Here is an 18,714-nt window from a genome sequence, read left to right as displayed (position 1 = left end):
AATCAAAATTTTGAGGAAAATACTACACCTCCTCCATATCTTTTCAAATTCTGAGATAAGCGTACCTGAAAAGCAGACCTCCCCAAACTAACAAGTAATATTTCAGTGTATTTAAATTAAAACTTTATGAAAGCTTCCTGCTAAAGATATCTGGAATTTGGCCTTTCTCTGGCCTATGTTTTCCAGAGAGGCAGGAAGACACTACTGTCTACCAAAGGTAGCCACAAAAACAGCACATAGGGAGTTTGGGGATTCTTAAATGGTGCAAAATTGTCCACTCAACTAACAGTTTTGTGAAAAAAGTCCATCCTGAATTTCTAGTATGAAAAGCACTTGTCCTGTGTCCCCCTTGGGCCCCAAGGCTTTTCCTGCTAGCAGCTGCCAGGAGGAGGTGTTATCAGACAGCTCAGCCTTGCTAGGTGTGAAAGGGACGACCCCTGCATGTGATTTTCTATCGGACATGGGGACAGTGACCCCCTAATCGACACCTACAAGAGTCCCAGAGCCGTGACACTCAACGTGTGGAACATCAGCGTTTATAGCAGAGCCACGAGACCCATTTCCTTAAACAAACCACCCAAAAAAGCAGCAGACTAAAAGCTTCCCACTGCCCTCTCCCCTCCCCGCAGCCACCCACGTCACGCTGAGAAGTTACGAGGTTCTATAAAAATGGCCTAAAATTCAGACACACGCACACCGCAATCGCGCTGGTAGGTGGACATCTGAAATTGCTATAAAGGCCCCTCGGCTGTCTCATTTATCCTGCCCTAGCAGGAAAGGGCACTGATAACACCTACAAGGCATTCAAAGAGACAGCTCTCGCGTCTTGATGAAGTCTCCCCATCTGTCTTGCCAAGCAGTCAAAGAACTAATAAGGATGTGATAGACGCACAAAGCAATCTCTGTAACAAATAGGTAGCCCAGAATAACTAAGCGCAACTATTCTTCCGGGAACACTGGGATGCATCCTGATTTCAATGATGCTACTGCAGGTCTGGCTTTCTACCACCCGGCACAAATGACATCAATGCAGCTGTTGTGAACGTTTGCGCTGCTTATTAGGAGCTGAACTTGAGACGGTGGCATCGAATACAGAAAATATACTTTTAGTGATAATTAGTGCTCATGCTAACAAAGACATTAAAAGCACAGRTAGAAGCAGATACTCAATTTCTTGGGTTCTTTGYGGAAAAGTTTTAAAACTAATGAGTAACTAAAAACGTGTGCATGTGCAAGCAAATATACATATATCTATCCGTATGCACGTGTGTGTGTATATTCAGAATATGATAAACACAGTATTTTGTGAGACATTTTTCCTCTCATTTCTATGTGTGTTCGGATCCAATTTTGCTGAAGATAATATTTCAGTGGTCTAAACTAGCACTTCTAGCATTTAATAAACATCAGCTCTCTTCTGCTGTCTCTGCTGTTGCTGGTATTTTTTCTTTTTTTTTTTTTTTTTTTTTTTATTAAGGATGCTACACTGGAGACTACTTTGTAGAACAGTACAAAAGCTAATGAGTAATGGAAATAAAGCAGGATGAGGAAACTGAAGCAACGTTAGTGCCCAGACTACTGTGAGTGGATGAGCAGTAAGTCCTTGCATGTATCCCAGCACGCACAACATCTCTGCATCAAGTCTCTGCTCATTAACATCATTTACTTTATAATGAATGTTCTTGATGCAGCTAAGTGTCCCAGAAGTGTTCTCCATCACTTACACTATTTTTTCCCCACATTTTACCTGGTGATTGGTATTTTCCATTTTTGTTACTGTAATATTATGTTATCATTAGGTTCTATTAAACTGGCAGTGAGCATGGTGACTTGCAGTTCAATACCGAATAGGTCACATCAGGAATTAGATCAAGAATTAGAGTAAGGGAAAGTTTCCACCACCAGCAGCCTTGACAGTATCGACCGTGTCCTTGATGACTTGTAGTGCAATCATTCCTTCCTCCATTCTCAAGCCACTCTATCATGCTCCCAGTGCTGTGCAGGTTTCTCAATCAATATCCCTCATCCTCTTTTCATGAGGGCTTGGGAAAAAGTTTATATTCACCTCTCACTGATTCAGAGTTCCTCTCCTGCAGAGGAGAACAGGATGTTGGACACGAGCCAACTCACCGTATGGGACAAACAGAACCATTGATGCAGAACCACCAGTGGAGTTGTCACTTCAATCTTCGCATGACCTAAAAGTGAGGTCAAGACCTCAYTGTGCTCTGTAGCACAGACACGAGGAAAGAACATTTGCCTTGGTATCTGATGAAAGGCAAGTCTACTGTGATAAACCATGATAATGAGGAAGGAATCTATTGTGCAAGTTTGAGACTTGCCTTGACTTTAACATCAATATCTTCATCTATAGGTGCTTGTCTAGAGAAAGAAAGCTATTGTATTCAATCTACTGTTCTAATGTCTTTATAGATGTTATCACTAATTATTTTTAACACTTGCTTTCTAYAGACGGATTTCCCACAATTAGGGGTAAGGAATCTTTTCTTCCAAGTGAAATAATATGGTTCAAGTTGGAAATGGAAATATTTCTTGTCTCAAAATTCATAGAAGATTCTTTAAATACATCTATAATGGACATAACCTTATGACACTGCACAAATGGAAAGATATTTTTTGAAAGATCATCCTTAAAGAAAGCTAAGATYCAACATTAAAATACAAAGAAAAAATCTTAACTCTGGAAGTAAGGAAAAAAGAAAATATTTTGGTGAACTAAGCATGAACCTTAGACACATAAACATGTCTCCCATTTTCTGAGAGAATGATACAATAATAATTTGCTTATTCTTATATATAAGATGTTAAAAATGGTATGTATTTTAAAATGCAAGGTAAATATCTCTGCTCAGTGAATAAAACAAAAATTTGTTTTAACATCTAATGCAACGATTTGAGCTGAGTCTCAGGACAGAACATGAACCTTCTTTGTCATCTCAAAGAATGGTAAGACAAATCACTAGCAAAGTGAGAAAATGCCTATGCACTGTATATAAAACTCTGCTAAAGTCAGAAATTGCTAAAAATACTCTTTTGTGGAAATCCTATTTTTTCATCTGCAATTTTTGCATATAAGTGAGTACACAAGAACAGGAAGATCATACTCTTTCTCTCTGCCCTCTACTCTTCTTTCATAATTAAAACAAAACAATCTTACAACCAATCGAACTAAAAGAGCCCATCTGCTCTGTGTGTCTACTTCATACTCATCACTCCCATCATAACATCTGCCTATTTGTGATTTCAGTCTCTTCTGATGTGGTGATTACTGAAAATGGCCAAGAGAATGTGACCTGCATATTTCCAAGAATATACTTTCAGTTTGGGAACTATGGTTTGGAAATAAGGAAACCCTCAATATCACTTAATAGCATCTCTTACTATGTAAGAGATGTAAGAAAACACAAGACAAAATAAAATGCTCTCACCTGCTGCAATACAGAAGATAAAAACTGTAGCTTTAAATGAAGATCAAAAGCCTTTTGTTTTTCCTAGATAGTGGGAAAGCAATTAAATAGAAAGGCAGAAAAKATATGTTAACATCTACACAGCTTAACATTTCTGTAGGTTCAGGCTTAGGAGTTGGGGATGAACAGTAAGGATAAAGAAGTCAACAAATATGTCATAAAGTTTTGATATTTCACATATTACAACAATATTTAAAATAAAACAAGGACTAAGTGATTTTTGTCTGTGGAATTTAAAATAGCAAATCTCATTAATACAGATACTGCAAAATGACACATTATTTTTGTAAAGTGAAATAAATGCAAAAWAAAGGGATTTCCATCATCCCAAAACAAAGCAGTCCTAGCAACAGAAGGAGAGTTTTGCAGCAGTGTGAAGAAAAGGAGAAGCCTGCTGTAGCTACAATTCTTGTCCCTCTATGATTGCACTGYGGATACTGCATATTTCCAGTTACAAAAGGGCCTTGTACCTCTCCAGTGCCACAGTCAGATGTTCATGTCAGAAACAGCTGGGCTGACTAAACACATGTTGTGCCAAATCATTTCCTACCATTTGCTGCTGTTTCTCTCTTAAGAGCTCATTAAAAGAAACAAGAGAGACTCTTAAATATTACCACACTCCAATGCCAAGTCAGCAGGCTTACTTTAATCCYACTAATTCATTTTGGTCTATTTAAACTAARCTGACTGTTTTTGCCCTGAACTAATGACCCACCACAGTTACCCCATTGACAGTGCTGCAAATGAAGTAACATCCTGCTGAGAGGCAGCACTTTCTTGAAGCTCTTCCAGCAAGATCTGAAAGAGTTCACATGTCACTGCCAAGTCTTAGGGCTGTTCATAAAAAAAAAAAAATTAATAATAATTCTAATAATTCTATGTATTATATTTTCTATTTTTTACCYTTTGTTTCAGCAGCATATGCTATTGTTTTCTGATTTTCTTCAACTGTATCAGTAAAATGCCTTTTATATTTAATTATTAAGTAAATAAATCTTTGGTACTAAGACAAATAAATGAGATTTCCCAYTTTATGAATGCCGGATAGAGTTGGTTTTGGCATGCATGGACTTAACTATCATTTCTAATATTAAATCTGAGTCTTGTTTACAAAGGCGTTGCAGTCTCTATGTGAAGTCAGCTGAAATTTCACACTTTCTCCACCTCTGCAGGTAAATACAGTGGGCATTCGATCCAATTACTTAAACAGAGACAGACAAGGTGCAGTTTGAAACAGCTTAAAATATCTGAAGACTTTCAAATAGGGCTGTCATGTAAGATGTGGGACCTAGGAGATACCAGCAGCTTAAGGGGACACCCTAAGATATCTCAAATGGACTAGACAGCCATACTTACGCAACTCTATTGTGCCCCAGAAGCAACAGAACTGGAGGACCACAAACATCATTGCTCTTTTTTTTTTAAAATAACTTAAAAAAATATGATCTTAAAGCAACTGGATTTCTTGAAACCAAATATTCATATTTTGGCAAAATAAACTCACAGCCAACTTAATTCTTCATACTAAATACTAATAAATAATAGTAAATACTGCATGACCTTTGTGCTTAGCAATTACCTAACTCTTAGTCTAAGACTGAATGAATGCTTGAATGYTTGGCTGAAATGACAATATAAACTTTATATCTATTAGCCCAGTATTTAGAACTATATCTCATGCCTCTTTTAGAAAAGCAGGCCATTGTTTCACGATTTTGCCCAAAATATCTTTCCCCTACTTTCACTYGATATCCCGTGGATAAATTAGTGCAGTGAATTAGTTCAATTCTTAATGTCAGAAGGCTATATAGATAATTAACATCATCATAATAAAAGTCATGATGCCAAAATGCAAGACTTATTCTGAGCATCTTGTATAAAAAATGTGAGATATTGTATATACATACACATACACAAATGTATGTTTTGAGTTGCCAGCTCAGAACAAACCAATTTTCCTAAGTTTCTCAGCAACATTTTCAGCTCAGAGAGAGATGCAAGACAGCAATCAACAAGAACTACTACATCTTCAGTAAGAAYGGAGTATACACTGGTACAAACTATTAACAGCTCATTAATAAACTACTAACTAAAACCTGGTCAACAGGAGTCACCAGCTCTATCCTTGCAACACTGCTTTACAACATTGTGGCCATGCATACTGTGATGTTTTAACAGGTCTGTGGTACACAGGAGAGATTACCACCCTAGGGATGTCACTGCCATCAAGAAGCTTTGGACATCTGCTTAATAGGCCATCTACCTGAAAAATGAAAAATGGAACTGCAACTGAGTAAAGCTACTCACAGTCACAAGAACAAATGTTTCTCATCCCCACCACCTCTGGGTCCCTGGAAGAAGGAGTCATTCTTCAGYTACTTTAAGGACATGAATGTATTTCTCTCTAACAAACAAGTCCCATGTGCCCTCCCTTGCCTGATCATGCAGGATGAACCACAGGCACCATCTCTGTGACCAACCATGGGCATGGACACCAGCACTCACGCAACACTACGGACCTGGTCAGTTCTTTGGCTGAGGAAAAATGCACCAACACCCCAAGCTACAGGCTACTCCTCTCCTAAAGAGAGACTGTAGCTACATTTTCCACCACCAAGACCAGTTTCAGTCTTATCATACTGTTAGCCAAAAARTGCATCTTTAGATGGTGAAAAACGGAGAAGCTTGTAGTGAGTACATTGTAAGATGTACTCTCTCAAAATAAAGAATTCAGGCCTCTGGCATAGATAAACACACATGAAAATGATACTAGTAGTTCCCACTTGCCCCCAAACAAAGCTTTATAAAACCGAGGATGAGTAAAATATTTTCYGAAAATGAAGGAATAAATATTTTATAGAAACATGCTGTTAGTCATAATATCAGGGACCTGCACTTTTCACACAGGGAACAACATAGGGAACATTGTGCTACTTAACAAAATTATTTACAGCTTGTCAGTCAGAAATTTATGTAAACAGACTGATAGAAAACTGCAGGATTTAGAAATAATGTTACTAAGCCCATGCTGGAAGATTTCTGAGTAGAGGCAAAAAAGAAAAAGACTGAAGCAAAAAGAGAAACGCAGGTAAGGCTTTAATGCCAAATTTTGCAAATGATAATATCTCTATAACACAGTTTATGATAAAGTGTTCACAGTGACAGACTGCATTTGGACTGCCACATTTACTTAGATGTCATCAAAACTGCATTCTAGAAAGTAATTCTGGGGTCTACTATGAAATATAATCCTATCCTATTCAAMTTCATGGAAGAGACACGGTGGAAAGAAAGCAAGAGCTAAATATATCTCATTTATCATATCTGGCACTCTTAATATCATTAAGATACGCCCAAAGGGATTTGCATTTTTCTTTTTTATTGAAGTATTTGGTTAGGCTTTTAGGGGAAAGGAACGTAGGGCGTAAGAACTGTGCAGATTACTGCTCAAAGTGAAAACACATTTCACAGACACAAAAGTTAGTTTGCGGACACCAGGAACCTCGAGGGCCCAAAGGGCAGCTCTGGCCTGAATCCACAGCTCTCTGTGGCCCTTCATGGCACAGTGGACAGGTAGACTTCTCAGAGGGCCTGCRCACCCCTGAAAGACCATGAGACTTCAGTAGGTTAATAATCACAGAAGGCTATCATCTATAAAAACAATCCTGATGTATGCTGACATGCATTTTAGAGAGCTGAGAACCTCTCTAACTCTTTCAGGTGACAATGAACTCTAGCCTGTGTTAGTTAATACGCACSTAAATCCTCATAATCCTCATAAAAGAAATCCAAAGATTAGCATTTTCAAACTTGCAGCTTAAGGCAAGGCGTAGAACTATAAAGCTCAACTGGAGCAGAGAAAGAACTGAGAATTCATGAAGGSTTTGGTTGAGCTAATTCCTTACCGAAGAACAGGCATGCGCCAGTTCTTGCACTGGACACAAGTCTTAAAACAGCTAATGCTCCTTTTCAAGCACATACAATCACCTGATTTTCTTCCCTTTCTGGGTACCTGGGATTAGAAATACTGAGGATATTTTTAGCATACGTACCCTTCTGACTTTTCTTTGTGAAATAAAGTTTCCAAAAGAGGCCACTGTTAAAGCAAGGCTGGCTAAAATACTTTCAGGATCTGACTTACTTTCAAGAGCTCAAAGCAAACTRTAGGTACCTGAACTCTCATTTTAATTACCCAGAATTAGTAGTTGTGGGGACTTTGACACAATGCGAAACTCGATGCCCTGATCAGAACACTGGGTCTCTGGCTGACAACGTTAAGTGCTAATATGAAAGATCAATAATTCCTTAGTGGGTACTCTTCAAAAAAYCAGCCATCTTAAAGAGAAATCAAATTGAGACATCTGCCTTTTGAGGCATCTGAATTTACTCATTTCCTGAAAATACAGTTTTCTGTAATTACATCCACTGAGACACTTCATTTACTCATTTTAAAGTTATTGCATACATTTTATGAATTTAGAACTTTATGAACTTTCATTTATGAATTAGTTCTTCATATTTTAAATTATTGAAAGCCCTAAGTGACAACATACATTCTTATTTTCAGTATTTCATTTTAAGATGTTGGTCAGCCACTTTACCAAAGAGGAGGTACAAGTCAGAAGTTTTTAAATCACCTTTAAGAGCAACTGACAAGAATAAGCATGAAAGCAGCTTCTCTGGCTTTTCTGTAGCTTGAGTCAGTTCCACTAACAATTCCTCTGAAACATGACCATGTAGCACTGGGATATTTTGCTTTCTTGAATGTAGACAGAAAGAATATATACTGCAGCCATGAATGACCAGGACTCTCTTTTCAACCAAGAACAATAAAGAATTAAGAACTCTGCGCATTCACTTTAAAGTTTGAGGGTTTTCATTAAAGTTAATGAAAAGAAAAACTTCATTTTAAGCAAACTATCAGTATTACTTTGTAGACTCACGAAAATGAATAAATACAACACAAACTACAGATTTCCCCAATGAGTGGGGAATAATTCTGAATTTCACATGTCTGGCACAATTCTTTTGAGAACATGATTCTGAGGGGACTCCGGTCAGTCTATTCATGGCACCTTTCTCAGGCACTTACCAAAAGTCTGGAGGCATGGTTGTGGGGCAGGAAAATCTCACCTACCTAATATAACCACTCAGCCCTAATGCTGTCACCAGAGAGAAGCATGAGTTTCTGGATACTTTTTTGGTGAAAGGAGGGATGATCTGCTTATTTTTTTTTCTTTCCCATTGATGACCCAATTGCACAATTTCATCAAGTAGATTTAAGCCAAGTATCTATCACCTCCTTTCAGTGCATGGTGAATCAGTTGGAAATGTAAGAAAAAGACAAAATAACAGCTACCCAATTCCAAGCATCTGGAGGTAAAAATACATATGAGCAGCAGGAGGGCAGATTTGAGGATATCTCTAGGAGCAAGATGGTTTGAAGCCATGTCCTCAGACCATCTTAAAGTGACAGTGCTCTCAATCCTTCCTGTAGAAAATGGGACATTCATGTTGAGTAGCAAAGTCAATTAAGTTTGGGTCCTTGCTCCAAGACTGTTTTGTTTCAGTCTGCAATGTCTAATGCAAACTTCACACATAAGAAGCCTAATGCTGCCCCTTGTTACCAAGCATCCTTACCCTTCAGATCCATTTAGGTTAATTCTTGTCTGCTGTATGCCTTGATTCACCTCTTGATGTCTTAACTGCAAAGTAGCTTTACTTTGATAGCGAATGTGGACAACACTCTAATGGGACATCTATCTTCATCATTTGAAAACTATTTTATTCAAAAGAATATAGAGAACTACTATAACAGAAGGTGGAAGATGGATCAGTGGATCCAAGTCTACAGAGAGGCTATCCGAGTGTTCAGGAACAGCATCGGGAAAGCCAAAGCCCACAAGTGGAATCTGATATGGGAAATGAAAGACAACAAGAAGTGCTTGCATGGGTGTATCATCAGCAGAAGGAAGATGAGGGAAAATATGGGCCCACTGCTGARCGGGACAAGCGTAACACAGGACACAGGAAAGCTAAAGGGACTCAGCCTTTTCTTCACCTCAGTTTAGCGGCAGTTTAGTACTCTTGGGAATACCAAGCCTTTGAGAAAAATGGGGAAAGCTTGTGGCCATCAAGACTGACCCTCAGTAGTGGAGGATCAGGTTAGGGAATATTTAAACAAAGTAGACATACATGAGTCCATGGGATCTAAGGAGATGAATCCATGAGTGCTGAGGGAGCTGCTTGGTATCACTGTGAGGATATTCTGGATTGCCTTTGAAAGGGTCATGGCAATTAGAAGGAGATGTTTTCCATGACATCCTTATAGACAAACTGAGGAAGCAGGGACTACATGGTGGACAGTGAGGTAAACTGAAAACTGGTTCACCTGCTGGGCTCAATGGTTTGTGATCAGCAGCACAAAATGCTGCTTGACACCATTCACTAGCGGTGTCACCTAGGGCTCAATGCTGTCATTTATTCTGTTTAACATCTTCATTAATGATTTGGATGACAGCAGCGTACCCTCAGCAAGTTTGCAAACAGCACATAACTGGGAGGAATGGCTGATAAACCAAATGAGTCTGCTGCTATTCAGAGGGACCTTCACAGCCTGGAACAATATATCAACAGAAATCTCATTAACCTCATTAAAAAAGGAAAGTGCAAAGCCCTGCACCTGGGCAGGAATACCCCATGCACTCTTACAGGCTGGAGGCTGATCTGGGCAGAAAAGGCCCTGGGGATTTTGGTGGTCAAAAAGATTGATATGACCAGGAATGAGCTTTTATGGCCAAGAAGGCCAACAGCGTCCTGGGATGTATTAGGAAGAGCATTGCTAACAGGTCAAGGGAGGGGATCCTTCATCTCTATGCAACACTGGGGAGAGTACATCTAAAGTGCTTTTCCAGTTATGGACTCTCTGGTACAAGAAAGATATGAATATACTGAATTCACTCTAGCAAAAAGGACACAGTGATGACTAATAAAGTGGAGTCTATCTCCTGATGAGAGACTGAAAGTGCTAGGACTGTTTAGATTAGAGAGAAGGCAGCTCGGGGTGGGGCGGTTGGATCTTTTCAATTTTTATAAATACATGATATGGAGAAGAGTAAAGAGGACYGAGATGAAGTCTTATCCATAGCATCCAGTGAAAGGATAAGAAGCACAGTGCACAAACTGAAATACAGGAAATTCCACTGAAATACAGGAAAAAGTCTTTTCACTATGATGGCCACAATAAGTTTTCACGAGCTGAATTCATTGCTTTTGAGGTGCTTCTGGATTCTCAGAGAAAGGAAGACACACATCATTTGAARTTCTACCTGCGCAATGGTGGCAGGCCCACTTCCAGCGTAAAGGACCTCATTTTATTTTCCAGTCAAAACTTTCTCCTTCTGCATTCTAGCTCTTTACAATGCTGACCACATTCCTCTTTAATGACTGCTTACCTTCTTTAACTCCTCATGAATACTTTTGCCGTTTTCATCTGAGGACAAACTCTCCTTATGGTTTTCAGGATCTGTTTTAGGATCTGATTCTTGTTCGTCACCAGAAGAGGTTTCCTTGTCACTCATTTTAGCAGCAAGCTGAAATAACCTGGATTTAAGCTCCTCTTCCATAAGGTCAGGCTTAATTTTATGATGCTGATCCTCACTGCTTATGTCTGTTTCTGATAAGTCATCAAAATCCTGCACAAAAATGAGAAGAACATATAATTACTGTAGAGCTTCCTAGAAAAATACTGGTATGATTGCTCTGCAGAAGATCTAGATAGACACCACACTGTAAGTTTATCAACAAAAATGCTCAAGTCTTTCCAGAAGTAGTTCAGTAAACCCATGGCTGTKGGATAATATCCATAATTTCTGCCTACTTTCACTTTATGTAAAAATGAATTACCCAAATCATTATATATCTGTGTGAAACTAGAAAAACAAAAGCCTAAATGTCATTCCATATTACCAACACTGCATAGTCACAGCCCAGATAGAGAAACCAAAGTGTGAGAATGAAATAACTTATCCATGGTGACCTAGCATTTGGTCTAAACTGCTGCTTCAATCAAGTGCATAAAGTAAGGTGGAATTAGGCTGGTGTTAAAGCAACAAATTCTTTGAAACAGGATATAATTATGCAAAAGCACCCAGGAAGATGATGCAAAGAATCCAGTCTGGACCCCAAAACTGGCAATCACACCGCGGTAGGTCTAAATAGAGGATTTGGAGCTATTCTTTGATAGGAAATTATTCTTATTTGCCTTACACTCATCTATGATGACAGGACCAGACACAGCTGGAGAGACTAAAAGCTGTGTTTTCTCTTCCATTCATTTCGAAACACATTAGCAGGAGATTTGCTTTGCACAGCTAGCTCTGTCTGCAATTTCAGAATCAGTATTTATGGCTGGACCAATTACTTCCAATTCTTACAGTAACTGCTAACCCTGACAATTTCCTCATAAATGTGGCCTGATCATACAGTAAACTGTGCTGTGTTCTCTGTCACTTTCAAAGCTCAGACAATTTTTGTCTGCAGGTATGTGTGAACTGATTATACAAATAAATTATTACTTTAGGTTCACTCTCAGGATACTGAAGGCTTTTTTAGAAAAAGAGGGTTTGAAAGTATATGATTAACTAGAATAAAATTGGAAACACAAGTTTTAYGTTGAAGTTTATTTTTTTTCCCCAAACAAAAATCTTTTGCAGAATAAGAAGTCCTATCATATTAACTTCCAAACTGTTCTGAACAAGATTAAGAAAAAACTTCAAAACAGTGTGTTTCCATTTTGATTTTATATGTGCAATATACTTAAAAATGCTGTCTATATTGCTATAACAATGTTTCATCAAATTGTACCAAAAGAAATGGTAACAATTTTTTCAGATAGGTCTGGTATTTCACTCAGCAATTCATTACAAACACCCAACAATTTTGCAATAGACTGTAATCTGAAAGTTGTTGCTAAATCCATTGACTTGTGCCCAGGAGAGAAACAATTGTAATTCATAATATTTTCAAGATAGACAGCAGGGTTAAACAGTGTACTTGCATTTTAGGCAAATATACTTTAGTGAAGACTTGTCTCCCGAAATATGAGCTGTTTCAAGTTAGATATCTAGTCTACACTATAACTCCTTTTTATTTAATGGAGAGACATGGACACCTGCAAAGAGCATCTCTCACACCTGCCTAGACGTGTTCTAGGGTTACGAGACTTGCTAGTGAGCTCTGACAACTCTGCACGAGGAGTATGAGCTTCCTCCAAGAATGTCTATGCAGGAAAAGTATGGTTTACCTTGGAGCTGGGTCTGCAAGGGGGAGAAGGCCATCCCATTTTAGGCAAATATTTTGGGCAGATTAAAAGTTTGCCATTCTTGTTTTAATAAGCTGACAAATATGCCCATAAAACCAAGCAGAGCAGGRAGGAAGGCTGTCAGTTCAGAGATGCAGGTTTTCCCACACTGSCACCTCATGTGCTGAACCACCAAGTACTGACAGACAGTGAGAACCCACACAGGATTCCTGTAGAGGTTGTTTTTGCAGACCTACTTAGCTTTACTTTAACTGCTTAGCAGCTCTATGAGAATAATAATGTGTATATACTCTTTTTTTAAAGTAGCATCACTTAATGTAAGGAATCCAGAGTGACAAAAATGAGGATACAGTTTTACAGACAAGGTGAGATAATCATCCTAGTAACATCCCAGTGCTGCTGAATTGGAGCCATCCCATGATTCTCCTTCCTTTCCTTGGCTGCGATGACTTATGTAGGCTCAGCAAAAGGATCCAAGTGTGCCAGAGCTGACACGGTGGGTATTGGACCACACTGGAGGCAGCAGAAGGGAAGGCATGAAGGCAGACAGGAGGAAGATAACCCTCTCAGGAGCAGCCAACTACTTCATCACCTCAGCCACATGTGCAACCATTACCTGAAATGTTCTCAGTTTCTAGTTTATGTTTTAATCCAGGTAAGGGAATTTTCCTAGGTCGTTAGCATGGAAACTTGAAGAACTTTTTGCTACATTTCCCAACACAGGTGGAAGATATAAGTTGCTTTGGCATCCCTAAGCTTTTATTCTGCACTAGCTAAATTTGTGTTATGAATACACATCTTTTCCCAGAGGAGGACCCAGCCCATAAAAATGAGTTTACTAAAGCTGCATTCAAGTATATCCATTAGCCAACTTTCTGCTTCCCAGTCTCTTTACAGTGAACAGTATTTACATTTGTAAMACCTGCTAGCTCCTGCTTACGTGCAGAGCTAATGATATCTTATTATGTTACACTGTAATTTTTGTTAGTGCTAGGCTGTTTGGCTTGTGCATTGAGCTTTTTCGATGGTGGCAATAAACTATTTGTGACAAGACGGTACCTCTTTCATGAATTAAGAGACTGAAAAAAGGCTATAACTATAGATAAAAATAATAAATACATTGAAAGGTACTATTATTTTTATGGATGCTTTCTTAAACTTCACTATTCTTGTTGGCTGTTCATGCTTCAGCTCCATCTGACAAGTTTATGACAACTTTGTGTTTGTATAAATCGATGTCTAAATTCTCATTTGACTCTATCAGTTACAACTAACACTAGCACCTGCAAAAGGCAACAAAGGGCCACCAGGTTAGCCGAAAACAGAGCTTCAGCAAAGGCCTAGTAGAATAACACAGCTACAGCTGTGTTTCATTGGAAGTAAACCCTTTACAGACAATGAAATAGGAAATACACTTTTCTAATATGCATTCTGCAAATCCTCATGCGCCTTGACAACTCAGTGCAATTCTAACAAACAAACAAAAAATAAAAAGCACAAAATAAAGCAAAGTACTAGCTTGAAGGCTACAGAACCAAACCCACGTTATACCAGGACGTCTTGAGAGAAAGCACTATCCATATAGGAAACTGAGATTAGAAATTGYATTTAGAAAAAGATGGCACGACTGTGAGGTTTGCAAGCAGGTTCTCAGTGAGAGCCAGCATCCTTCACAGGGATGCGATTTTCAGTAATCACATCCCAAGCGCCATCCTGTGGGGACTGGCAGCCTGACAACTGTCACCTGCTAGCTGACTGCAAGGCAGAAGTGGAAGCAAGGCTGTAATTAGCAGGTAGAGCCTTTTCATAAAAAAAAAAAAAAAAAGAAAAAAAAGAAGCTCATAGTGAAGGTAGTGGCTTCTCTGAAGCAATGAAGCAGCTTCATTTTCCATGAAAAATAAAAGAACTAAATTACACTGAGCAAACCCTCAGAGATATAGTGAAAGCCACCAAGATTTCTGCAGATACAGACCAGTGGCTTGAATGGCCATTTCTTGTAAATAAACTAGAATCTGAAAAATAATTAGCCTTAAAAACTGAGCATTAGCATTAAAAACACGTGCTGCTCTTCTTAATTCAAGTTCCATAGGAATATTAGCCTTTATGTTATATATGTGATAATTATCAGAAACTTATTACAGTGGTACTTCAGTTTTATCAGAACAATCTTTGTGTTCATGTGTTCTTGCTTCATAACTGTATTTACAGTGCAATTTATAGGCAACCCACGGAAGCAGTGTTCTTTTACCTACCATAAGGTGGCAAAAATATAAAATTGACTAGAGAACATGAAAATATATTATCTTAGTGTCTATTTTAGGGGTTCCATTTTTAAGTTACTCAGGACTTCATAGAATCCTCTCTTAGTTACAAAGTGATCATTCTAGTTTTGAGTTTAAAATCTGTTTCAAAATGCCACAGCACTCTTCTAATCCATGTACTGGATCTGTAGAAAAAAACTAATATTTAATAGAAATTCCTTTGTGAGTTATAAAATAACTGCACTTACCCTGACATAGTAGAACACATAATAAGAGATCAATTAAAAGCAGATGGCACTTGAAGTATATTTCAAAACCATCCCTTCCTGAATTTCTGCCCATTAGCTTTATCCCTTATMAGGACATTTGTGAACTGCACAGTGTATATTCCAAAACAGGTCAGTTGCTTCTTATCTCAGGAAACAGGCGATGGGGGGAAAAGGTGATTACTCAATACACTGACATTGTATTTTACAGTATTAAAAGTGACACTGATCAGCTGGGAGTGGCAGATTTGAGAAAGAAGCAAAAGCTGCTCATGGTATATGGAAAAGTTACTTTTGCTTCTTCTCTTTTTGAGACATTGGGTGACAAAGCTTGCACAAGCTCTTCCCTCTTTAACTGAGAATTAAAATGTTACTGTCAGTACAGCTCAGATGCTTTTACCCTGTTTTTTGATACCACAAGGAATAAAATCAGTGCAATTACCTGACTTGTGCTTAAATTCTTCTTGTTGATTTTTGTGCGATTTTTTCCTTCACTCAATTCTTCAGAGATCATTTTGTTCTTTCTCCATCGTCTTGACCTCTTTTCTAGATCATAGTGGACTTCTCCAGGTTCACTGCTGTCTGAATCCTCCAAGCTGGTTGCCTGGGGATTGAAGTTTATATCCAGCTCTCCATGGAAATGCTTTTTTTCCATTCTGGGCTTATCACCTTGAGTTCTGCTCTGTAGCCAGAGAAGTTTGCTAGGTCCTTTTGCTTCCTGGGAAGAGTTTACTGAAGATGTCTCAGAATCAGAGAACAGTGTCTCGGTATTTGTGTATAATCCAGAGGAAGGTGAGGTTACTGCCCGGTACTGGTCACTGCCATAAACCCATTCAGTATTGTACTGGGAATCGGTATAATAGAAATCATCTGATAATTGCCGAGGTCTCCGACGCAGCTTGTTCAAGGCCACATTCCAGTCATAGTCATCCTCGCTGTCTGAGCCCATCTCGTCATACGCAGACACGATGCTGGATTCATTCTCCAGAGCTTTGAATACTTGACTCTTTGGTTTAGCGAGCATTCGAGGACGAGGCAAAGCGACATTCTGCAAAGCTACCCAGTTTCCGTCAGTGCTTTGCAAAACTGGAGGCGGATCTATGAAAATGAAATGAAAACAACCTCTTCAATTATCACTATGTTATCACAGCAGGAAAGGCTCATTTTCCTTGCCAGTTTCCAATCAACTGGCCACAAATTGGAGTGTTCAACAAAAGCAACGAACAAATGTATGTTTGCTGCTACATGAATTCCCTCATATTGTGAGCCAGGCAGTCATAGTCTTTTTTTCAGGACTCAAAATTACAAGTTATGGAGATGGCTATTTAAAATGTACGAGTGTTTGGACCATGGCTTTGTTCTAGGAAAGGATGAGGTAACATCAATACACGGACATATATAAATTCTGTGTTTTGCAACCACCTTCAATTCTGCGTGCAGTTTCRGTCTCTCATCTGGAAAAGGAAAAACGATCTGAGAAGAGCAATAGTGGGTGAGTCAAGTTCTGAAAGGGCTTTTATTTAAGGAAGGATTTAGTGAGCAAGAGCTCTGAAGGCTTTAGAAAACTGAGTGGCATGAACAGCATTGACTGTGATCTCTTCTGGTGTGCTACTAAAGGACATAAAATGACCTGTGAAGACCTGCGAAGCTTCTTGCTAAAGGGTGCTACAAATGCTACAAGTTTATCCCAGATAAAATGGAGATGGCTACCTATGTGGAAGAGCTACACACGAAGAGTTTTTCTAAGTGGGTTTTTACATGACAAATATGTCATGAATACGGTCAAGAAGTGCTGTATAACTCACAAAATTTGCATTACTTTAAAAATTAATTTTCCATTTCCAATTAAACTTGAAAAGTCTCTTAATAGGAAATGTGAATGCATGATGTCTCCACCTCCCATAGCAGTTGAACAAACAAGCAATATTTATATTATTTTCATTATTTATAAGATTTACATTGTCATCTTGGAATGCTGAGCCAACTTCTTCAAGCTTACATATTCCTTTCAGAGATTCAAATTTCCATTTATCAAACACTGCAGAAATTCTAAATTGTTAGTTTACTAAAATTGTAAGCAAAACAATGCTCTGCAAGTATGGAAAAAGTAAAATCTGGATAGTGGTAGGAGATAAAGATCACCTACATTACAATCACTTGAGCTCAAGAAAATGATTTTATTTTGCTTGGAACTGCTCATGCAGAACACAAACCTTGGGTGAGTAGTTTTGCTCCAGGTTTTGACAAAGTGCTTCTGGAACACTACCTCCACCAAAACACCCACCCATAAATAAAACTACTGTGAAATGGTAATTAGTAACAGTGCAAGATTTAAAACCATTTTTGTMCTTGTTACTCACTCATGTCCTTTGACTTTTTTTCACTTCTCAAATTTCAGGCAAGTTTTAAGAATTTAAGAAAATGTGTTACTGAATTCATTCTTGCTTAAAAAGAAATCAAATAGTAACTGTGTTCTTGTAGTAGTGACCAGCTAAGAATATTCATGAGGTAAGACTTATGKGGAAAACAAATAAATACAAAAAAATTCCCCCCTCCAAAAAAATACAGCTGCACCACATCACAGAAATGTAACACAGTGGAGTTCCACATCATTATATTGTTTCTCTCTCAAAGCATTTCCTTTTTATGTGGTTTAGTAGCTACACAGAAGAATCAGTCAAACATCTTTAGCTACCCGAAGAAAAGACAGGATAGTACTTGATTACATATTAGTGGGTAAGCAACATGGAAATGGATGTCATCGAGAACCCCATATCCAAAAAATTGACTCATTTTTTGTCCTCACTTCAAATAATGTCAAATACGTCCTGATTTTCCAAAAATGGTTCTTATATGAAAGAACAGATTTTACACACCATTTTTTGGAAACCCATTATAATTTATGTATGTGATAAAATGAGAATAAATTTAGGAAGTCTCACAGTGAATCCACTGGCAAATGGGGAAGAAAAAAGTTTGAATTCGGTACTTGGCTCTCGAGTCATCATTTAATGCAGTGCGAAATGTAATAAAAATGTAGGAAATGTTCTTCCTACATGAAATTGTCTACTGATAATATTGCTCTAAACTCCTGGTTAAGATTTCTTGTATTTTTCTGTATCCTAATGTATCRACACTTACTACTGCATAAGTGAGATCATGTTTACACATATTAACACAATTAGCTATGTAAAATAGCTCAGAAGGCATCTCRGTTTAATAACAATTGTGACTCTCCTATGAACATGACAAAGCAAATCCTCTGAGTAGAGCAGCTGAAAGGAAACTGGGTCAATTTGTGATTCTGCAATGGTTAAGCAATTCATAAGAACCAAATTGCTGAATAGTTCACTTCAATGGGATTGAAGTGGGTGCTT

At 38.3% G+C, this 18,714-nt stretch overlaps 1 protein-coding gene across 4 annotated transcripts in view; it reads right to left on the bottom strand.

Moving 5' to 3' along the window:
• MYRIP (myosin VIIA and Rab interacting protein) overlaps positions 1–18,714 on the bottom strand; it is a 119,065-nt gene that overhangs the window by 9,727 nt on the left and 90,624 nt on the right. For 3 of the 4 annotated variants that reach the window (XM_026034825.1, XM_026034826.1, XM_026034827.1), the window contains 2 exons: positions 15,780–16,435; positions 10,943–11,182 (listed from right to left, as the gene is read on the bottom strand). In XM_026034825.1, the coding sequence (XP_025890610.1) occupies positions 10,943–11,182; positions 15,780–16,435 (896 nt within the window). Of the gene's footprint in view, positions 1–3,449; positions 3,513–10,942; positions 11,183–15,779; positions 16,436–18,714 lie in introns of all 4 variants that reach the window. The other variant, XM_026034828.1, reaches the window with a different exon arrangement.

The sequence above is a fragment of the Nothoprocta perdicaria genome, unplaced genomic scaffold, assembly GCF_003342845.1.
Source record: "Nothoprocta perdicaria isolate Ctin4 unplaced genomic scaffold, notPer1 scaffold_150, whole genome shotgun sequence".
NCBI classification, from domain to species: Eukaryota; Metazoa; Chordata; class Aves; order Tinamiformes; family Tinamidae; genus Nothoprocta; species Nothoprocta perdicaria.
The sequence above is the reverse complement of the archived record's forward strand: the minus strand, read 5'-3'. Positions and strand labels throughout refer to the sequence as shown.